The 22,851-nt window shown below is 61.9% G+C and overlaps 1 protein-coding gene, 1 non-coding gene and 1 pseudogene across 3 annotated transcripts; 2 read left to right on the top strand and 1 right to left on the bottom strand.

The window, feature by feature from the left end:
- Positions 1-857: 857 nt before the first annotated feature.
- EFNA2 (ephrin A2) lies at positions 858-21,867 on the bottom strand. 2 transcript variants are annotated; one of them, XM_032629146.1, is made up of 5 exons: positions 21,450-21,852; positions 10,763-11,076; positions 8,640-8,705; positions 5,056-5,110; positions 858-915 (listed from the first exon to the last, which is right to left on the bottom strand). In XM_032629146.1, the coding sequence occupies exons 1-4, from the start codon at positions 21,590-21,592 to the stop codon at positions 5,079-5,081; spliced, it is 555 nt and encodes a 184-aa protein (XP_032485037.1). In that variant the 5' UTR covers positions 21,593-21,852; the 3' UTR covers positions 858-915; positions 5,056-5,078. The 2 variants fall into 2 exon arrangements, with proteins under 2 accessions (XP_032485037.1, XP_032485036.1); XM_032629145.1 differs by lacking the exons at positions 858-915; positions 5,056-5,110 and adding an exon at positions 6,550-7,978 and having other exon boundaries at positions 21,450-21,867.
- Positions 4,045-4,170, top strand: LOC116752434. The gene has a single exon (XR_004349504.1). It is a non-coding gene; the product is annotated as a U6atac minor spliceosomal RNA (small nuclear RNA).
- LOC116752444 lies at positions 11,739-11,832 on the top strand (annotated as a pseudogene).
- Positions 21,868-22,851: the final 984 nt, after the last annotated feature.

The raw sequence follows: 22,851 nt of genomic DNA, 5'->3' as shown, positions 1-22,851 counted from the left end.
GGCAGAGGGGTGGGGCCAGGGGGCACCCCACAGCTGTGCGGGCCCCACGGGGGCCTCCCCCTGTGCTCAAATGGGGTCTCCCTGGTATCCACCTTGACGGGGGCTGCCAGTACTGCTGCCACCCCCGCCCAGGGGGGCTGAGCCTGGATTCAAACCTGTTCTGTCCCAGCCCCACGTCCATTGCTACCATGGCTTGCGGGGGGTGGTCTCCCCAGTGCGGATGGGGGGGGGTCTCACTCAAACCTGGGCCTGTAGGACCAGGTCGTGGGCGCCCACCCTAGGGCTCAGAATTCAGGTCTTGGACCCAGATCTCGCTCCCTGAGTTTCCCAGGATGCGCCCCACCCCACCCCGCCCAGGTCCGCAGCAGGCTCCAGGGGCGCCAGAATGTTCACAGATAGAATGAGGGATGGTCAAGGGGCAAGAGCCAATGACGCATCCCCACCCCCCACCCCAGCCGGGTGACTTAATGCCGCCTGTCACGAGGCTGTGGGCCGGGTTATTTATCTGGTGTATATATGCATTTTAATGTAAAGATCTGCCAGCCAGCACAGCTGACTCCTGCGGTGCTCCCACTGCCCCCCTCATCCGAGAGAGGCTCTTCCCCAACACCTCCCCAAACCCGGGCTTCCCCCAAGGAACAAATGCTGGAGGAGGCCAGCACCTGCATCGCTGTTGGAGCAAGAGCGCTTGATTTGGAGTCCATGTACAAAACACACTCAGTAAGGGCTTCCCTGGTGGCGCAGTGGTTGAGCGTCCGCCTGCCGATGCAGGGGACGCGGGTTCGTGCCCCGGTCCGGGGAGATCCCACATGCCGCGGAGCGGCTGGGCCTGTGAGCCATGGTCGCTGAGCCTGCGCGTCCGGAGCCTGTGCCCCGCAACGGGAGAGGCCACAACAGTGAGAGGCCCGCGTACCGCTAAAAAAAAAAAAAACACACTCAGTAAGTCATTCAACAAATATTCGCTGAGGGCTGGCTGACATTGTGCCAGATGCTGGGGCCATGGTGGGAGGGGAGAACCAGAGGTCCTGCCCTTAAGGGTCATCAAGAACCCCCAGGCAGAGTCCCCTCTGTGTGCCATTATAGCTCCATTTTCCAGACTAGCAAACTGAGGCTCTGAGAACAGCGGTGGTTCATCCGTGGTGGGTGGCGGGCTGCCTCCCTCCCCACCCACCTCGTGCTGACGGCGGGGTCCCAGCTGTAGGGTCCGGGGCTGGCCCGCCCCTCCTCTGGCCTCAGCACCTCATCTGTAAAATGGGTCTCAGCTGGGTCTCATCTGCTCGCAGAGAGGTCAACTGAGGCCCAGAAAGGAAAACGCCCCCTCCCTCAGGGGGTCCCAGTGGAGAGAGAGGGTGAGTGGAGGCTGGGACCCAGACCTTGCACCACACCACACAGCTGGGGAAACTGAGTCCCAGGGGAGGAGGCAGCTTAGCCAAAGCTCTCAAACCGGGCCTGTCCTCCCTACTCCAGACCGGAGCTCACACCCCGACTTTGTAAACAGGGAAACTGAGGCCCAGAGCTGGCCCTCCAGGGTGAGATGAGCGCAGGGAACCGCGCCGCTGGTTTTGGGGCCCATCTGGGGGGAGGAAAGGAGGGAGGGGGGAGCACAGTGGGCAGGGCCTCACGGGAGGGGTGGGGCCTTGTCCTGGGTACCTGGGGGCCAAGCAGGGATTTGAGCAGGGGAAGGAGTGCGGGGTCCAGGACCTCGGCCTCTGTGGCGTTGGGCGGGGGGGCGGGGGGCAGACGTGCCAGGATGCACCGCCTGTCTCAGGGGCTAGGACTTTTCCGGTGGGGGCAGCCTCAGCCCCTGCTGCCCTTCCCCCACCTGCCTGCCTGCCTGCGGGTCCCAGAGGCCACAGGAGGCTTTTAAGCACTTAGAGCTGGAAACCGGTGTGAGACAAGCAGCTGGTCCTCTGGCCTATCCCAGCCCGGCCCGAGGGCCCCCACGGGTCCAGCACCACATCTCTACGCCTCTTCCTCCCCGCAGGAACCCCGCCAGGGCTGGGGCAACTCCCCTGAGGCCTGCCTCAGATTCCCGGGGAGGGTTCAGTAGATGGTGCAAACAAACCCTGGAAGCCACGGAGGAGAGTGGCCCGGCGGGTGCGGGGATCCGGGGGTACCATAGACAATACCCCCCTCACCTCCCTGCACTGGGAGGCCACACAACCTGGTGTTTCCTGGAGGAGGGGCTTGCAGGGCGGCCCCGACCCTGGCTGCTGTCGGGGGACCCAGGCCTCCCCCATCACCGGCTGCCCCCCCCTTCCCCAGGGATTGCATTGTCCATTAGGGCCCATCGATCACCTCCGGGCCTCAGCCTCCGTTTCCGGATCAATGGGGCAGGTGAGGGGCTGTCAGGTGGGCGGCCCCAGAGGGAGGGGGGAGGGGTCCCGCCCCGGACACCCCCACCTCCACCCCAAGTTTCCTGGCTCCCATAAGTGAGCCGGTAAGCGTGGAGAGGATGGATGGGATGGGCTTTCTTCTCCAGCAGAGAAGGCACAGAAGGGTCAGTGGCCTCTTGGACACCTCCCTGAAGGGAAGCCGGGGTCCTCGGGCTCAGCAGTTCCCCACCCAGAGTCCTCTCCTCCTCCCTGGCCTCCAGTCCTGCCCCAAAGCCTCCCGTGCCCCCCCCTGCCCATCTCCTTTGCCCCTGCCCCCCTCCCCACCCAGGCTCCATCAAGATCAGGCGAAGAAATGCCTCAATCGCCCAGCAGTCCGTCTGTGTCCTGCACCTGCCCCGTGCCCAGCATTTGAGGCCCCTCCCTGTCCCAGGTCCACACCCAGCCCCAGCCCTAATCATCCTCACAAGTGTTGTTCCTGTAAGGACCACCGCCAGCAGCTCCGGGGGGAGGAAACTGAAGGTGGGAGGGGCTCCTGGCTCCCCCCGCCCCCACCTGTCTCAGCCACACCAGCCACACCAGCCCAGCTGCAGCCACTTGATTTCCGACTTGTGTGTCATCGCATGTGATTTATGGCTCCTCAGGGGCTCCCGGGCTGTGAACCGGCTTTTTATTTGTCTGTCAGTGGCCGCCTGGCCACCTGCACCCTGGTCCACACTTCCCCATTACCGTGGCCTCCTCCCATGACCCATAAGCCCGCCAAATATGGGGAAGGCCCACCGGGGCTGGCCCCACTGTCCTCGCCCTGATGCCACAGGCAGAGGGAGGGCCCTGCCCTGGCTGCACACAGTAGGTGCTCACTGTTTGCTGGGGGGCGCTGGCATTGACATGGGAAGTGGGGGTGGGGTGGGGCGGCAGCACCTAGACTGGGGACGTGAGCCCCAGAGCCCCCGGGATGGTGGCCTTTCCTCCGAGTGACATGACCCACTGCGTGACTGTGGTCAAGGGACTTGACCGGACCCCTGAAAGCCAGGGTGGTCCCCATCAGTCCAGAGGGCAAGGCGTGAGCCCCCTTGTCACGGTCACGGCGGGGTGGGGGTGGTCGGGGATCCAGGGTGTGGCCTGGGGCTTCTCCTGAGACAGCGGCATAGATTAGATAGGGACTCAGGGGCCCACAGGGGAAGGGCTGTGGGGTGCTCTCCTGTGACTGTGGGCATTGATGCCCCTAAGCCAAGGCGGCCATGAATCTGAGGGGGCCCCGACCGGGAGGCCTGGGTCCACCCGAGAGCGACCGTCAGGATATGGGGGAAACCTCAGGACCCCCCTTCCCACCTCCCTGACCCCCCGCCCTTGGGGATCCTCTGGGTATGCACAGGACCCCTTTACCGATGGCTGCCCTGGGGGTGCCCCACTGTGCCCAGTGCAGCCCCAGGAGTGAGGGGCCACTCTGCACCTTGGTGGTGGCCACCGAGGCCGTGGCTGGTGACCAGTGACGGACAGCGTGGCCCCTGAGAGATCCAGGCCCCAAACGCAAGCATGTGTCGGTACAGGGGTGTGCACAGGTGGGCGCGGCCATGGGGTTCCTCCACACACGTGTGTGCACGCGTGTCTGTACATGTGGCAGATGACAAGTCCCAGGGGAGACTCCTGACGGTGGGACTCTGGGGACTCCCAGCCGGTGGGGAAGACGGACAAGTAAAGAATCAGATTTGTGTTGTATGAAAGGAGAGAAGGTTAGCACTCCCCTCGACCAAGATAGAAGAGGCCCTTGGGCCTGACAACACGCATATGGTTAAGGCATTGCCACCTACTTCGTGGCATCTAACCACTGTTTTTGACGTGTACCATAATGTTCATTGCAGCACTAGTTACAATAGCCAGGACATGGAACCAACCTAAATGTCCATCGACAGATGAATGGATGAAGAAGATGTGCCACATATATACAATGGAATATTACTCACCCATAAAAAGAAACGAAATTGAGTTATTTGTAGTGAGGTGGATGGACCTAGAGTCTGTCATACAGAGTGAAGTAAGTCAGAAAGACAAAAACAAATACCGTATGCTAACACATATACGTGGAATCTAAACTTTAAAAAAAATGGTACTGATGAACCTAGTTGCAGGGCAGGAATAAAGAGGTAGACATAGAAAATGGACTTGAGGACATGGGGTGGGAGGGGGAAGCTGGGGCGAAGTGAGAGAAGCATCGACGTATATACACTACCGAGTGTAAAATACTTGGCTGGTGGGAAGCAGCCGCACAGCACAGGGAGATCAGCTCTGTGCTTTGTGACCGCCTAGAGGGGTGGGATAGGGAGGGTGGGAGGGAGACGCAAGAGGGAGGGCATGTGGGGACATACGTAGGCATATGGCTGATTCGCTTTGTTGTACAACAGAAACTAACATAGTATCGTGAAGCAATTATACTCCAATAAAGATCTAATAAAAAAAAAGATACATGTGGTAAATTAGATGTAAATAATGCCTGGTAAATAAATACACATTATTGTGAAAAAATAAAAGAAGAATCAGAGATTGGACAGCAGGGGGATGGGGTGAGGGCCACTTGGCCAGGGAGGTCTAGAGGGGACATGTACCCCTTATGAAAGGGCGGGGGGAGAGAGTCAAGCAGTGGTCTGCAGAAAGGGCACACCAGATAGGGGGAACAGCATGTGCAAAGGCCCCGCGGTGGGAATAGAGCTATTTTTATACTTACCCATCCAAGGTCACCTTTTTGTGTTAAAATTTTGTCTCAAAAGTCCTCAGAATAGCTAAAAGGAAAAAACCCAAATGTCCATAAAAGAGTGAATGGGCAGAAAGTCATCCCTCCACACACGGGAACATCACTCAGCCATGAAAAGGAGAGAAGCCCTGACGCTCCTACAACGTGGGCGGACCCTGAGAACACGATGCTCAGTGAGAGAAGCCAGACACAGAAGGACATGCAGTGTGTGATTCCACTGATGGGAAACGTCCAGAACAGGCTGACCCAGAGGTACAGAGAGTGGGTTCCTGGTTGTCAGGCAGTGGGGAGGGGGATGGGGCTTCTTTTTGGGGTGATGGAATGTTCTGGAATTAGCGGTGATGGTTGCACACCCTGTGAATGGATAAAAATTGTGGAATCGTACTTTAAACGGATGGATTGTGTGGTATGTGAACTATATCTCAATAACATTTTTTTAAATAACAAAATCAAAGTTAGCTGCTACGATTCTGCCCCACGACCCCTGCATTTAATCCTCGCCTTCCAGCTTCCTCTGTCCCCGTGGTCGAGTTGGGGTGTTCGAGCGAGGGGTCTCAGGGGGGTGGACATAGGGGGGCCTCCTCCCTCTCTGAGCCTCGGGGTCCTCTCCACAGAGTGGGGGGATCCCTCGGCTCTCCCTCCGTGGTGCTCGGCAGGGGCCACCCTCCGTCCCACTGCTGCTGGGCAGGGCAGGCGGGGTGCACACAGGGGTCTTTGTGCCGCTTCCTGGCCTCATTAAGAGGCAGCCCCCGTCGCTGGACCCAGCACAACCGAATTAATTAGCTGAGAGCCTTCCCTCTCAGCTAACTGTGCCCGGGACACCGCAGTCCCTGCGGGTGGCACTGAGGCAAGGAGCAGCCCTGAGGCCCCAGTCTCTCCGCCCTGTTCTGTGCCTCTCCGGGGCCAGGCTGGGGTGAAGGCCCCTGGGAGCCCAGAAGACTCTGACACATGTCTTTTGGAAAGCCAGGAGGGAATTCGAGGTGACAAACCCCCACCCTTGCCTGGAGCAGTTGGAGAAACTGAGTCACCCCTCCACAGAGCTTGGCGACCAAGATGGCACCGAATTTGGCTGGATCCTAAAAGACCTGTCATAGAACCCAAGGACCGCCCCCAAGTGAGGACAAGGGTACAGGAGGTCTTGACTGGCCCTGGGGTCCAGGGATTCCCACCTGCTCCGGTGCATCGGGTGACAGACACTTAACAAGCCCCTGCTGTGTATTCAAAGCCAGCCCCATCTCTTCCCTCCATCCTCCCAGCTGCCCCAGGGGAGAGGGGCATGTTCCCCTCTCCTAGGAGTGGTATGAAGGGCACAGCACCCCATAAGATGCTCAGTTCGGGGCCAGGCACCCCAACGATACACAAAACCAAAGGATCACAACCGGCCCCGGGGTCTCCAGACATTCCTTAAAGACACCCCTCCCCAGCAGATTCCAGACCCGACCTGCAGCCCCAACACAGACACGCAGCCTGGATGCTTACGCTTATTTTATTATAAAAAAATACAGAATCCAAAGTTGATTGTGATGGGGGGGCGGGGCCCGTCGCCAGCTCCAGGCGTGGCAATGCCGCACGCCCACGACCCCTACAAAAGTCCCCCACTGGCGTGCCCGAGCCATCTCCCGGCGGCCACACGCCATATATATTTATATATAATATATATAAAACACAGATCAGGAAAGGCGGGTAGAAATATGAAATCTGTATAAATGCGCTGTTTACTTCATTAGAGTGTTTTGGGGAGGGGGTTTCTCTTTTTTGGTGGTGATGTTCCCCTCCCCCCCCGTTTTGTTTTGTCCTGTTTTCCCTTTTCTTACAAACATTATTAGTCATACAGTAGAGGGAAGGGGGTCTCACAGACAAAGGAGCTTATTTTGAAGTGCGACTTCTACGCTAAAAAGTCTACCCCAACCCCCCCATCAAAATAAAAGCCCCCCCCCCCCCATGAAGGGGTGAGAGAAAAAGAAACATTCCAGTCCATCCTCAGGAATACAGTAAAAATAAATCACAGTATATACTTGCTGGCTCTATTTACAGAAATATAACGTCTTCTCGGTCTTGGGGGCGACTGTGTGAGGCTGGGGGGACAGGTGGAGCCTACGTCATCTCTAAGACGTTGTAATGCTATGATTTTGAGGGTGCCGGGGCTCCATGGTGGCTGCTGGTGAAACCCCGTGGTTTTCTGCTCTAGGAGACAATCACCAGGAGGGAGGAGGGTAGAGCTGGCAGGACAGGGGTCTGAGGGCCCCGGACCAGAATCGGGGGGACTCACCACCCACCCCTTCTGCCTCAGGCCAGCCTGTCCCATGGCACCTGGGGTTCCATTCCATGGTTGCCTCCACCCAGGACCCAACAAATGGAGTGACCAGGCCAGGGGTGCCCCAATCCCCCTCCCCTCAAGGGGGCCAGGGACCCCTGACCCATCTGTCTATTCTGTTTCCTTCCCAAAGTCACAGGCGACAGCAAGGAATAAATTAAATTAAAAGCTCAAGTCTTTCTGATGCAACCATGAAAAATACACTTAAAAAGCAAAAACAAAAACCAACGTCACCAAGAGATCCCAGGGTTCAGCAGGTCCCCCGGACAAGACAGCATGGCCAGCTGAGCAGACACCCGGCCCCTCTGGCACGGGGTGGGGGGACCTCGGCTGCCCTCACCCCCCTCCAGCCCTGGGGCGGGTGGACGGCCCCCTGCCTGGCGAAGCAGCACCAGTCAGCGGCGTCTCTATTTGGTCTCGGAGGCGGGCCATCAGGGCGGGGCCAACGTCCCATTGGGCACTAGGAGCCCAGGAGGGTCCACAGCACGGGGACGGTGCTGAGGAAGAGCTGGCAGCTGCGCAGGCCGCTGCATGAGTTATTGCTGGTGAAGATGGGCTCGGGGGCCTCATACAGGGTCTCATCTGGGGGGACAGGGAGACAGGGGGGTCAGTGGCAGGCCTCCCACCCCCCACCCTGCTTCCTAGACCTCACCACGACCTGACATTGTTAAACATCTCCATTACGGGACTTCCCTGGCGGTCCAGTGGTTAAGACTCCACACTCCCAATGCAGGGGGCACGGGTTCCACCCTTGGTCAGGGAGCTAAGATCCCATATGCACTGAGCAGACAAAAAAAAAAAAAAAATCTCCATTTCACTGCACCTCCAAGGGCACAGAGATTTCTGTCCACCTCGGCTGAGGCTGTGCCTCCAATGCAGAGCATGGCAAACAGAAGGCTCCAGGTGAAGTGACGAGGCTGCAGGACCCCCCTTCCCTATGTTTCAGGAGCTCAGAACACGAACCCGTTGGTCCGTCTCAGAGAACTTCCGTGATACCCGCTCACTGGGTGAAGGGGTGTTCGGCCTCAGTGAAGCCCAGCCATGGACTTCAACCCTCATTCTTGAAGGTCTGAAATGGCCCCATTTGCAGATGGAAAAACAGAGGCTCAGGCAGGGCCTGTCCCAGCCATCGCTGAGGTTGTGGGACTTCCCAGGCTATGCCATGACCGCCTCCTAACTCCGCTGATGACTCACTGGGTTCTGTGAGTTAAGGACCCTACATGAACCCCCACCAAGAACTTACTGGTCGGTCGCACGTAAACCTTCAGCCGCAGGCAGGGTCGGTCCACAGCATTGGGGGGCGTGGCAGCTGGAAGAGAGGGGTTGGGGGTTAGTAGGGCAGGAGGCTCTTGGTGCCTGAGACCTCTTGGGGCTGTATGCCCTTCCCCACACCCGTAACCCAACCCTGACCCCAGGTTGGGGAATCCACCCATAAAACTCCTCATCATACATCAAAGCCCCAGACACAATGCCCATGATTTCCCAGAAGTCCTCTTGCACTCTTCCCCTACCTCTCACTTTGCTGAATCCTAACCCCAGAGACGGGGGTCAGGTGAGGTCTCAATGACACCCCAGGGCTCCATCTCACCCCAGGGCATCACAGGGCAAAGTTCAAAGGTGATAAATAAAAATAGGTGTGTTTCCAATCAGCAAAAAAAGGGAATTCCCTGGCAGTCCAGTGGTTAGGACTCTGAGCTTTCACTGCCAGGGGCACGGTTTCCATCCTTGGTCGGGGAACTAAGATCCCGCATGCCGTGCAGCACGGCCAAAAACAAAACAAAATAAAAATCAAACAGCAAAAAAAAAAAATCAGTGTAACTAAATGATTGACCAGGGATCAAATCCCTGCTCTCAGGGTGCCTGTCGGCAAGTCACCCCCTATGTGGACCTCATCTGGCCCATGGAAGGTGCTTTGGAAATCATTCTTTCCATCTGGGTGACGCCAGAAACCCAGTTACCCCTGGGAAGGAGGCAGCTTCCGGCCTCACCTGGAGAGCGACCCACACCGCCGAGTCATGTGCAGGCCGAAGTGCATTGGGTCCTCACACCTAAAATTCCACCATAGGGCTCCCAGCTTCTTGGCCCACTTGGCGGGCAGGGGAGGTACCAGAGCATCAGCCATGAGTCAGGAGGGAGGAGCTCAGGGACCAGGACAGGGGCAGGGAGGGAGGCCTGAGGCCCTGCGGGTGGCGGGGCTCACACACGTGAACAGGCACGGGCACCCACACGGCTGCGGCTGGGCCTGCCCCCGCCTGTGCTCTCGGCCGGTCCTCTCTGCGGCCATCACCTCTGCCCGCCCCCCAGAAGCCCCTCGTGCTGGGAGATGAAGATAAAAAGCACGTAATAAAAGTAACATTCATCACAGAGATAGGACGAATAATTACAATAATTATCTTTATGAAACTCCCGTCTCGGAAAGAAAAATGTAATTTTTCTTATATTACGGAGACTTAATTTAAGCACCTTCTTCCCCTCCCCCACCCCCTTCTTCCCTGAATTAAAAAGAAAAAATCCAAATAGAGCAGAGAAAGGAGGAAATGGGAGCCTTGTAGAGTTTAATTTGACTCAGCAGGAACCGGGGTGGTGAGGCGCTGGGTTCCTCTCCAAAGCCCCGGGGGCAGACCCCCCTTCCCACCTGCTCCCCATCAGCCCCCAGGACGCTGAGAAATGGGACCCCACAATCCGTTGAAGTCTCACTGCCTCGGGAGAGGCATGAGTCCGACGCCAAGGTGGGCTCCCTGATACCCCTCTCGGCAGGGGCGATGCCTGGACCCCAGTGTTCCTGGTTTAGGTTCTCAGACTACAGTCTGCCAAGGCCCCACTGAACGGGAACTTGAACCCAGCCCCAACTCTGCCGCCTCCCCAGACCCTGCCCTTGGCACTTGATGGGAAGGTAAAAGGGGCCCCTTGGGAACCCCTGATGCCCAGGACAGGTGGGGGCAGCCTAGCCGGCCCCCCGGCAAGGCTCACAGCGGGGCACGCATGCGCAGTGTCCCAAGGCTGCCACCAGCCGACAGTGAAAAGCTCCTCGGGGAATCTGGGCAAGGGTGGGTCGCTGGGAGATGGGGGGGTGGGCCCGGGAGACCCCTGCCATGTCCAGGGTTGGTCGCCCTCACCCCCTCCCTCAAGATTCCACAGGCCTCAGTTTCCCACCTCCTGCAATGGGGGGACGGCACCCCTGGTCTCAGTGTGGGACAGGCTGACCACATGGTCCCAGTCCAGAGGCCCAGAGGCTTATCCAGAGGCCGAGGTCACAGGGGGGCTTGCGGAGAGGAGGGCGAGACCACCGGAGCGTGCGCCCGGAGACAGAGGCCAGCGCGGAGGAGGGCCCCCCACCCCCCGCGCCCCTGCCCCGCCCCCACTCACAGATGTAGTAGTACTCATGGCCCGGGCGGAACTCGAAGCCCAGCGAGAAGGGCGTGAAGAGCTGGAACTTCTCCGAGAACTTGAGCGGCCCCCCGGGCGCCGCGGGCCGGTTACACTCCCAGCGCTTGAAGCCGCGCTGCCGGTGGTCGCAGGAGGCGTGGCCCTCGCCGTTGACCATGTACAGCACATAGTGCTCCATGCGCTCGGCCGGCGGCAGTGGCGCCCCGTAGTGCGGGCAGTAGATGTCCAGGTAGTCGTTGATGCTCACCTCCACCGTGTAGCCGCCGCCGTCGTCCGCCGCGCCCGCGTGGAACCTGGGGGCGGGGCCGGCGGTCAGCACGGGGGTAGGGGCGGGGCCCGAGATGCGGATGATGGATCAGTGCAAGGGAGAAGGGGAGGGTCAGGGATGGGGTAAATGGAGAGGGGTCAGCGGTCAACGCGTGGGACGGGACGGGGTAGGGGACAGGAAGCACGAAGGCGGGTGGGAACGGGTCAGTGCAGGTAGAAAGGGGTAGGTCAGAGATGGGGAAGGGGGAGGGGTTAGGGGACCGATGGGCAGGCACGTTACCCACAGACAGGTGCCACGGTCCGAGCCCACGGCCCCCTCCCTGGCACAAGCCTGCCCCACCAAGGCCACAGCAGGCTCCTTGAGACTGGGACTAGCGCTGAGCCCACGAGGTGGGTGCTGGGGAAGAGGGGCTGCCCCCAGGCATTCTGGGTAACCACATGCAAACGAGCAGGCGCCACGTGACTCGGAGCCCCCCCAGTCTCTCCACCCCCTGCAGAATCCACATCTGGGCCCCTCAGCCACAACAGGCCTGGCACAAGATGTCCGCCCCCCCACCAGGAAGCCCCTCTCCAAAAACCTTACTACTTGACTTCGATGCCCCCTCCTCCAGGCAGCCCACCACGCCATCCCCAGATGCAGTCTCCTCAGCTTTCCTTTGCAGATTTGCCTGCCAAGAAGGCCGAGGGCAAGACTATACTTTCAGGAATCATTTCTATAGTTCGTTACTAGAAAGGTTTCAATATTACTCAGCCATAAAAAACAATGAAATTGAGTTATTTGTAGTGAGGTGGATGGACCGGGAGTCTGTCATACAGAGTGAAATAAGTCAGAAAGAGAAAAATAAATACCGTATGCTAACACATATATATGGAATCTAAAAAAAAAAAAATGGTTCTGAATAACCTAGGGGCAGGACAGGAATAAAAACGCAGACATAGAGAATGGACTTGAGGACACAGGGAGGGGGAAGAGTAACCTGGGACGAAGTGAGAGAGTGGCATGGACTTATATACACTACCAAATGTAAAACAGATAGCTAGTGGGAAGCGGCTGCATAGCACAGGGAGATCAGCTCGGTGCTTTGTGACCACCTAGAGGGGTGGGATAGGGAGGGTGGGAGGGAGACGCAAGAGGGAGGGGATATGGGGATATATGTATATGTATAGCTGATTCACTTTGTTATAAAGCAGAAACTAACACACCATTGTAAAGCAATTATACTCCTATAAAGATGTTTAAAAAAAAAAAGGGGGGGCTTCCCTGGTGGCGCAGTGGTTGAGAGTCCGCCTGCTGATGCAGGAGACACAGGTTCGTGCCCCGGTCCAGGAAGATCCCACATGCTGCAGAGCGCCTGGGCCCGTGAGAGCCTGCGCGTCCGGAGCCTGTGCCCCGCAACAGGAGAGGACACAACAGTGAGAGTCCCGCGTACCGAAAAAAAAAAAAAAAAAAAAAAAAAAAAGAAGGCCGAGGGCAGTCAGTGTGGGACATAGGCCAAGTGTTCCCAGCCTCTCTGGGGCAAGCTCTGCCCCTCCTCTAGCCTCAGTTTCCCCAGAGGGGGCAGGGTTTGGCATAAAAGATGCTCAGGCCCTCCTTCGCTCAGTCCAACTCAGGGGTGCCCTGGGTTCAAGACCCCCAGCTCCATCCCTTCCATCCTGTGTGACATCCTTCCTTCTTCCTCCAGAGCCTCCAACTCCCTGGTCACCCCACCAGCTTCCCCACCCCTGACACCTCCACCCCCAAGCCCTGCCTCCCAGGCTTTGCTCTGGAGGTCTCCCCACACTGTCATGCAACCTGCACCCCTTTCTCTGGGGGGAGGCCCCTGACCCAGGCTCATCTGTCAAGGATGGAGGTCAGCTGAGCGAGGGACCAGCAGCTCCCCTTCCATCACCGCCTCGGGCTACAGCGCCAGGAGCCCCTAGACCTCCTGGACGTGGCCTGGATCGAAGCGGGACAAGGGGGCCTCCCGAGAGGGGCTTATTAGCACATAAAAGGCCTGAGCATCAGAGGGTTGGGGGGCGGGCTCCCCCAGCCTCCTCTACTCCCTGTATCGGCCAGTAAACTGAGGCCCAGTGTGGGTCGGAGGCAGGGAGGGCTGCTAGGATCCCAGCCACGCCTCTGCCTCCGTGCCCGCCGTGCCAGCCGCCCCGGCCCACGGGAGGGAGCCAGGCAGCCCCCACGCCGGGTGCGCTAATTCCCACAGCTGGCACCTGAGGGGGCGGCTGAATTATCAGATGGCATCGGCTGGCCCCCCGCCACCCGTGAGACTGTGCCAGGCGGAGGCGAGGGGTCCTGGGAACTCAGAACTGGAATGACGGAGACAGGGGACCAGCTCACGGTGCCTGAGTCTCCCCCGCCGTCAGCAGGGACCAGCATGATGATTCACGTCTGTGGCTGAGGTCAAGGGCCGCAGAATTTCCGCATGGGGAGCAGGGGGAGTGGATTCACCTCCAGCCCCTTCCCTGCTCCACTGGGTTCGTCCAGGGACGGGGAGGCCACCCCCTCTCGCAGAGGTGAGAAGGCGTTTGCAGAATAAATGTGTCTGGCCTCGGGGGTCAGCTGGGGGCCGAGGAACCTCAAATGTGGTTCAGTCACAGGTTGGAACCCAGCTGGGTCTCAGCTCCTCTTCTCAAAGCCTCAGATTCCAACTCTGTGCCGTGGGGATGGTCCTCGAGGCTGATGGGAGAACTCCAGCTCTGTACACAGCAGGCACTGCATAGATGCATGCGGGGCGGCCCTGGGTCGGGCTGGGACCCTGCCCGTCCCTCAGGCAGCTCCACGGCTGGCCAGGCACGGGCGTCTCATTGACCGGCCACGTCCTCCGGCCCCTTGGGCACAATCGATGCAGAAGCTGCTCCAGGCTTTTTGAAAAGTCATTTTCGCTCCTTGCCGGCCCCACTGAAAGCCCCATTGATCAGCCGATCGATGGCAGCTGTGGCCCAGCAGCCGCCCAGGGACCCAGCCTCACCCAGGTGGGCCCTGCAGGGGAGGCTGTGACGCAGAACCACGGGCCGTGGGGGGAGTCCTGGTCCTGGCCTCCGGCCCTCAGTGTTCCCTTTTGTCCCTGGCACGATGCCGAGGGGTGTATACTCAACCTGAAAGAGAACGTGACTCCACGCGTGGTCTTTCTGGAGAGAACGGACTCCAGAAGGTGGGCTCCCCTTTCCTCCTGCCTGTCCCATCAGGCTTGCCTCCCCCCCCCCGTGACACCTGCACCATCAGGTCCCCCCAGCTCACTTTCTGAAGAACATCAGAGACTGAAGCTGCTTTGCTGCCTCAGAGGCTGGACGCCTGGGACCCACTAGGGCGGCCAGACTCCTGGCCTCCCAAAATCCAGGGCTCACTTTTCTGAGTGTACATCAGACCCCGTGACCCACTGTCTCAAAGCCCTCCATTGGCTCCCCCCACACACAACAAAATCCACAGTTCTCCCAGGCCCACGAGGCCCCGTGTGGTCCCCATCCATCCCCAACCTCATCGCCCTCTGGCTCCCCTAGCTCGCTCCCTTCCAGGCACACCAGCCTCCGGGTTGCCCCTGGTCCCACCCCAGGGCCTTTTCTTTCCGGCTGCGTTGGGTCTTCGTTGCTGTGCACGGGCTTTCTCTAGTTGTGGCGGGCGGGGGCCACTCTTTGTTGCCATGCGTGGGCTTCTTTTGTTGCAGTTGCAGAGCACGGGCTCTAGGTGCGCGGGCTACAGTAGTTGTGGTGCCTGGGCTCAGTAGTTATGGCTTGCGGGCTCTAGAGTGCAGGCTCAGTAGTTGCGGAGCACGGGCTTAGTTGCTCCACAGCATGTGGGATCTTCCCGGACCAGGGCTCGAACCCGGGTCCCCTGCATTGGCAGGCGGATTCCTAACCACTGCGCCACCAGGGAAGCCCCCACCCCAGGGCCTTTGCACATGCTGTTCCCGCTGCCTGGCACATTTTTCCCTACTTTTCCCAACTCATCTCGTTTGGACACCATCATATTTACACCTTTAAGCAGCCCATTGTCTGCCTTCCTTGGATCCTGGGGGTTGGCCTCCTTCTCTGCCCTTTTCCCTGTAGCCCGCACAGGCCCTGTATACCGTGGCGCTCGATATATGTTTGCTAATCAAACAAAGGCCAAAGATTCGAGGTCTTTGAGGTGCTAGAGTCATGGGGAGCAGAAAGCTGCCCCCAGGTGGGGGAGTGAGGACCCCAGACAGGCGGGTCCCCAGGAGACGCCTACAACCCCCCACACACCTGAACTCTGGCTGCCTAAATGGACCATTTTTCTCCCTTCCCTGCTCTAAAATAGTGACGGCCTTGCTGTGTTGGCATTCCCGTTCCAAATCGGCGCCTCGCCCCTGCTCAGGGTGCCGCTTATGCAGGGGAGTGGGCCCCCCCCAAACGGGGCCTGGTGAGAGCAAGACAAAGCCTTCATTTCCTCCGTTAGCACGGAAGCCTGATATGCAAATGCTCCACTCGATAGAGATAGAAATTCTCACTAAGGGGTTAACGACTGACTTGGGATGGTTCCCAGACAGAGGGCTCCCTGCCCCCGCCCCACCACACCTTCACCCCCAGCTGCTCACCCTGCCGGCCCCCTGCCAACGTCCACCCTGCAGGCAGCCCCCCCCAAAGCCCAGGTGACCCTTACCCGCCACCGACCCACCCACCACCCCTTCCCCAGCAACACCCAGCCCGCAGCTAATCATCTCCAATCGGGCGACTGTCAAGTCATTAGATGCTAATAGCAAAAGCCACTAATTAGGAGTCTCACCCAAAATGGGGGTGGGGTGCTATGCCACCTTCCCAGACTGGAAACTGAGGCACAGGCAAGGCGGGCAGGGGAGTCTGTGTCCCCCTCACTCCCTGTGGCTCTGCCTCTATCTCCCTGCTCTGAGGCCATGCACAGCTCCTACTAAAGGCGCTCAGACCTGCCAACAAAGATCCCAGGAAACAGCCCCAAGGCCCAGCGTGGGCCGAGCTCGCCCATCCCCGCCTGCCACCCCCAGCAAGACCCCTGAGGCCTCAGTGTCCTCCCCCAGCTTTTCTAGGGGCCAAAAGACGTGTCCCCCATCCAAGGCCTGGCCACCTTCCTCCTGCTGGCGGGACGTGGGGAACACCTCCCAGAAAATGAGGGCCCCAAGGTGGTGCAGGATCAGCTGAGAAAGGACGATTATGGCCTTGCGTGTGGATGGGTAAACTGAGGCACGGGCCCCAGAGCTGAAGCAGGAGGTAAACAAATGGGGCTGGGTGGGCGGGGAAAGTAGGGTGAGGGCCTCAGGGCCACCCCACCCCTCAGGCCTTGGTCTGAGTCAGGAGGAGGCCCAGGTGCACGGTCCACGGGGCACACCTGCCTCGGTCACCCCACCCTCCTCTGCCCCCCGGTGTGCACGGTGTCCCTGATGCTCCTCGGCCAGCCCCAGACGTGGCTGCCTCTTGGAGGGGGTCACCCCACTGGACCCGACTTCCTCATGACCACAGATGAGTCACTTTCTCTGGGTCCATGAAACGGGGGCCTAAGGGGGAGCCCGACCCACAGGGTGGGCAGATTAGGGGGTGCATGGCTGGGTTGGGGCGGGCGAGGGGCAACGTGGCCCAGGCGGTGGAACGAGCCCCTCGAAGCCAGGGTCCCTGAGTGGGAGGGGGTGTGGGGACAGGCACCCCCCCACACCCAGGGCCGGCCGGAGCAGAGCTCGGACTCTGGCTTCTGTGCTCCCAGCCTTCAGCTGCGCGTCTGCCACGGGGCAGCCACAAAGGCGGCTCTGCCCCTTCCCCGCATGGCCCACCAGGTGGGGGACGCAGCCAAGCCCCCTCTGGATCCATCTTCCAAAGAGACAATTTCCCCAAAGCAGCACCTTGCGGGGGGCAAGGCTGGCCGAGTGCCAGGTCCCGAGGAGGAAGAAAGGGGAAGGGGAGGTGTCCCGGAGGAAAGCTGCTGCGAGGCAGGACCCCCCAGCAGGCCCAGCTCGGGAGCTGCAGAACCAGCCGTCGGCCCTGCAAGAAGCCTGTCTTCCAGAGCCCCGTTCACGCACCTGCCGTCCCGAGGAAAACCACCTTTGAACCCACGACCTCGAGGGACCCGTGAACCTCACAGGACGTCTGCTGGGGGGTCCCGAGGTCAGAGACGGCCGCCCCTTCCCCGGCCCAGCTCCCAGGCAGGCTGGAGGGCCCCCCCGCACCGCCCTGTGTCCTGAGCTGGTCCCCAGCCTCGGGTCCTTCCTCTGCAAACTGAGCAGCCTGGGGAGGGGAGAGGCCCACTGCAGGGAGGGACCAGGGCTGGGGACAGGGAGCCTGTGGACCCCAGCTTCAGCGCCCAGGCCCCCCACAGGGTGGGGACATCTCAGAACCAACCCCCAGCCCCGCACTGCGGTTCCCCCCCTAACGTCGCGACTGCTGCAGATGTGAGGGCCTGGTCCCCGAGGCTCCCCCATTTGCCCACAGGGGCTGCGTCAGTTTCCTCTCCCCCTCGGGGGCCTCTGATTTCCTGGGGTCACGCCCATGCCTCGCCCGTCCACACCGCGCCCTGCTGCCATCCACAACCCACCAGCCCACTTCCTGGAGGAGGCGCGGGGGCTCCGAGCAGCCAAGCTGCCCACCCGAGGGCACAGCCGGGCTTCCCGGATCCCCGAGTCCGAGCCCCGGCCCCCCACGGCCCCCCAGACCCATGGGTTCTCACTCTCCAAGCCACCCCCCACCCCACCCCGCAAGCCGGCTGGTCGAGCCTCTTCCAAAGGAAACAAAAAAGCCTCATGCGGCAAAATATGGCATCGCCCCCTTCAAAGCCGGTTCCCCAAAGGCCTGGGCGAGGCTGGCAAGGACAGGGTGCCTGACATTCCCCGCCATGGGGAAGATGCTGCCCCAGTCGCCATCTTCCCACCCGGTCGTTTGAGAGGGGGACCGTGGCTGCTGTCCACACCCGAGGGCAATCAGAGCCTCCACCCGGGTCTGCACCACTGGGTCCACTCGGGCTACAGGCCCCCAACCAGGTGGGGGCCCCGGGGACGGCGGGTGTCCTGCCGGTGCCAGCTCTGAACCTCGATGGCCCCTCTGCACCGAGGACGGCACGGTGCCCATGGGACCTGGCCGCGTCCCCCCAGCAGGAACCCACCGGGCTGGCGGAGGGGGCGGAGGAGGAGTGGCCGGGTGGGCAGGGAGGGCAAGCTGTGCCCCCACTGGTGTGGAGTGTCTTGTGGAGTGTCTGCCCCCTCACCGGAGCCCCAGGGACAGCCAGAGCCGGGCCGCACACGCAGACACTCTAAAGACATGCATGCATCCCACATACAGATGCACCTGCTCCCCAGGTGCCAATCTGCACACACAGATATACACACGCACCTCAGACACCACGTACATTCCACACCCAGACACACTGCTGCAAACATGCATGCACCCCGCACACGTGTGTACTCCAGGCACACTCACGTGGGCGTGTGCAAACGTCCAGGGCCAGGGTCGCTGTGCACACGTAGGCACACGAGCGTCTGTGTGGCAGGGTGACGCATGTACTCCACGCACACAGTTCTGCACCCCCCAGGGCCCCAGGACCCCCGAAAATCATGGGCAAGAACACGCAGCTACACGCAGTGACACATGCAGACACACCCTGCAGCCCAAAGAGACTCCTGGGTGCCCCCGGGTCCCCCACGTACACAGATGCACCCGCAGCTCCACGCTCGGCCCGTGAGCAGCCAGCCAGGACCCCTGGCCCAGTCCCACCCGGGCCGCAGACAGGTCCAGAGACACCCGGCAGCCAGCCCGGGAGTGCCCGGCCCAGGCAGGGGCCGGCCGGAGAGACGGCCGGACAGCCGGCTGGTCGGGGTGCCGGGGCCAGGTGGCTAGACTGCGCTCCGCCCTTTGGCTGCGGCGGAGGTGGGTGCAGGGCTCCCTGGCAGCGTCCGCCAGCCTCACGTGTGCAGGAAATACACGGCACAGCAGGAGAACGCAACTGGGGAGACATAGCCACATACACATTACCTCGGCGCGGGTACCAGGCCCGGCCGGGCGAGGGTGGCCGGCCTCACTGCGGCGCCACCTGGGCCTGGCGGTCCCCCACCTGAGCGCACTCATCCCCTCCCACCCCCGCTCCTCTGCTGGCTGCCTGATCGCCCACCACCCGAGCCCGCCCAGCCCTGGCTCCGTCCCCGTCCCCACGGTGCCTTTTGTGTGCACCCCTGTCTCCGGCACGGCCCCCGTCCCTGCGTTCCCCGTCACCTCCGCCTGCCGCCACCACCAGTCTCTCTGTTTCGACCCTATCCTTGTCTCTCCCCACACAGGCCCGTCTCTGCCCGCGGGACTGCCTCCTGCGTGGGGCCCGCTCAGTGACTCCACACCTCTCCCCGCACCCCCCGACCCTGGCAGCTGCCCCCGGGACTGGGCGCCCTCAGGAAATCTCCATTTCGGGTGCCCTCGGACCCCAAGGCCGGACAGCACCCCTCCTCCTGTGACTGACACATACCCTGTCACTGGACGCAGATTCCAGTCCAGACACCCCTGGACATGAAACCCCCTGAGGGGCCCCCGGGCCTCCAAGTCCCCCTTTGGAAGAGCCCCTGAACCTCAGTGATGGATGGAGCCCCAATTCTGGACCCAACCGGGCTTCTTGGGCAAGTGGCTCCCCAGGGCCCCAGACCCCATCGCAAGAGGTCGGGGAGGTCATCTCCCACCAAGGATGCCCCAGGCAGAGAAGGGGGAGGAGAGATAGGAGAGGAAGGCCCTGAGAGCCAGGGTCTGCTCTGGACAGCAAGGCCGTCCCCTCGGACGGCTGGTCGGAGCGGGGCTATCAGGTCAGCAACAGGAGGCGGCCGAGTGGCCGGCCGGAGCCCGGCCCCAGGGGCTACCTCCTTCCCGGCCGAGATCCTGCCTGCGGCCCAGTGGCAGGTGGGGCAGCAGACGGCCCCAACGACCCCTTTCTGTCCCCGTTCGAGGCTCCTCGCGTGTCTGGCGTTTGCTAGAACAAAGGACAGGCCATGCCGGGACGGAGATTCCGGAGCTGAAACCAAAAACTTGGGCCGGGGAAGTGCTGCCCGCTGGGCTCCCTGCTCGGCCGCAAGGAAGAGCCTTAATCAAACCCACATGTGACCAGTGGGGCGGGCCGCATGTGGGACCAGCTCCATGATGGCCCGGCCAACCCTCCTAGGCCCGGGGTCTCTGCCCTCGGCCCCGGGGCCCAACCCCACAGCCAGGCAACGGACGGGGGTGTCTGGGCGCGCTCCCTGCCCCCACCCAGGACGCTGACTGCCCTGGTCCCAGGCCTGCCTCAAATATGGCCCTTTATGCAACTTTCCGGCGGAGGATGGAGAACGGTGGGGGACAGTGAGGGGACGGCGGGCTGTGGAAGGCGGTGCGGCTGGCGCTTGAAAACCAAGAGAAGGTGACTGGTAGCAGAGGGTCATGGGGCGGGGAGGCCAGCGGCTCTGCCCCCACGTGCAGCCCGGCTGGCCTCGATGCGACCGTGACCCTGACCGTGGGGCTGACCGGGAGCAGCAGGACCCCGAAGCCCCATCTCCCACGGATCCCCGGCCCGCTCCAGCCTCCCAGACCCTGGGCGGCCCGAGGCGTCTGCAGCTGTCCAGGATGTGGTCAGCCACCAGCAAACTTTTCTCACTCGACAAACAAGGGCTTCTGCTGCCCCCCAGATGGCACTCAGTGCCTGACACCGAGGAGGACTGCAGGCAGGCGGGCGTGGCAGGCTGGGCACAAGGCCACCTGGGTCCCTGCCCCAGCTCTGCTCCCCTGGCCGTGACCTTGAGCCAGCCGCTCGGCCCCTCTGTGCCTCAGTTTCCCCACCAGCGCCAGGACAGGAGAGGACGCCACCTGGTCAGGACTCCCAGGACAGACCCCCAGCCCCCTTGGTGCCTCAGTCTCTCTATCCCTGCAAAGCAGGAACCAGGGACCCCCTGCAGCGAATGTGGACGCCGGGCCGTAGGGAGGGACATTCTAACTTCCCCAAGTTCATCTGGGGACCCGCCGGCAGAACGCACTCCTGGACCCCTCCCCCGAGGGGCCACGGTCCCCCACCTCCGGGCGCGGCTCAGTGACAAGGTTCCCGGGAATCCCCACCAACTCTAAAGCCAGCGGGGGTCCCTGGAGAGGCCAGAAGATGCTGTGCCCCAAGTCCGGGGAGGGAACTCAGGGCCGCACTGCATCTGAGGGTGCCAGAGGGGATCCCCAAACTCCAGGGCGGGCCGGCGGCGCGCCGGGGCATGCAGGGCGCCCAAATCTGCAGGCGGCGGGGCGCCCTGGGGGTAGATGCACACGGAGCGCGAGTCCCCCAAACTCTGGGGGCCGGAACTCCCTGGGGGCGCCCGTGGGAAGCGGCCGCCCCCACTCCGGGGGCAGCGCGCAGGGTCGCCCCGAGCCCGGGGCGGGAGACCAGGCTGGGATGGGGTCGTCCGGAGTCTCCCGGCGCCCGGTCCCCGCCCGCGGCCACGCTCACCTGGGGTTGCTGCGGTTCCAGTAGACGGCGTAGCGGTCCGAGTTGGCGCGGGCGGCGTCCTCGGCGCGCGCGAAGGGCGGCGGCGGCGGCAGCGGCAGCAGCAGCAGCAGCAGCGGCAGCAGCGGGCGCTGCGCGGGCGCCATGGCCCCGGTCCGGCCGCCGCGCTCGCCTGGCCGCCGCCTGCCAGCCGTCTCCGCCTCCTCCGCCGCCGCCGAGCGGGCGGGCGCGGGGCGGGCGGGAGGAGGGAGCGCCGGCGCTTGGAGATCCCCAGCCGCCCCCGCCTGAGCGCGCGCGACCTCGGGCGCCGGAGAAGTCAGGCGGCGGCGGGCGGGGCGCCGGGGTCGCCCCGGGCGCCAGCCCGGCCACTCGTACTCTGAGAGCGCGGGCCGTCGCCGCCGCACCGCCGGGGAGGGGCCGGGACTCCGGCCTTTGTCCCGCCCGAGCGCCGGGAGGGCCGCGGGCGCCCCCTCCTGCCGTGCCCCAGCCGCGCGGGGGGCTGGGAGGGGGGCTCCAGCCCCCGCCGCGCCCCTACCTCTCCACCCCCCGCCCCGCCCCGACTTTCCGGGACGCGTCCCCCGCTTCGGGCTGCCTGCACTCCCGTGGTCCTGCCCCCCGAAGCCTCCCGGCCACCCCAACTCTGCGGGGCCCTGCATCTGCCCCTGTCATCACGAGACCGGGCCGGGGTCGCTGAGTTGCTCTCAACCACTTCCATTCAAGCCACCAAGCGGGTCTCCAGAGCCTGGCCTGGCGCCAGAAGCAAAAGACACACAGATTGCTCACCCCCATCTCCCCTCCCTCATTCAAACCCAGACCCCAAAATCCTAAACCAGGCCCAGCCAATGCCGTACCACCCCGCCCAGCCTGGTGAAGAGTTTTACCGGCAGGCTGACCAAAGTCCAAAGCCAGTGTCCACTGCTGCCACCCAGGGGGACCGCAGGGCAGTCACTTCTCCTCTCTGAGTCTCTGTTTGTTCATCTAGGAAACAAAATAGGAATCCTGACCTCAGCCCCTAAGGGTGCCAGGCATAGTAGGTGCCCAATACTCCCAGCAGCCCAGAGTTGGGTCCAGGCCAACAGCAAGTGGGAGCACGGGTGTCTGACTGGGGTGGAAGATAGGAGAGGCGTCAGGCGGAGGGTGCAGCTTCAGCAAAGGGCTAGAGTGCCTGATGGGTTCGGGGCACTCAGTGACCACTCCCGGAGGAAGGGGGCAAATTGCTGACTGTGGAACTGGGAGACTGTCCTTCAATTCTGTCCTCATTCATGCCATAGGCTCCCTCACCAGACTCTGAGTCTGTGGAGGTACGCTGTCACCAAGTGCTGGCAGGAAAGTGCCAGAGGTGCCCAGCCAGATTCCACTTCTCTGGCTTTGTTCACTCTCCCAGGCCTGGCGCAGGGTCTGGGAG

This window comes from Phocoena sinus, chromosome 3 (genome assembly GCF_008692025.1).
Source record: "Phocoena sinus isolate mPhoSin1 chromosome 3, mPhoSin1.pri, whole genome shotgun sequence".
NCBI lineage: Eukaryota > Metazoa > Chordata > Mammalia > Artiodactyla > Phocoenidae > Phocoena > Phocoena sinus.
Note: the sequence above shows the minus strand (reverse complement) of the source record. Positions and strands in the feature narration are given on the sequence as shown.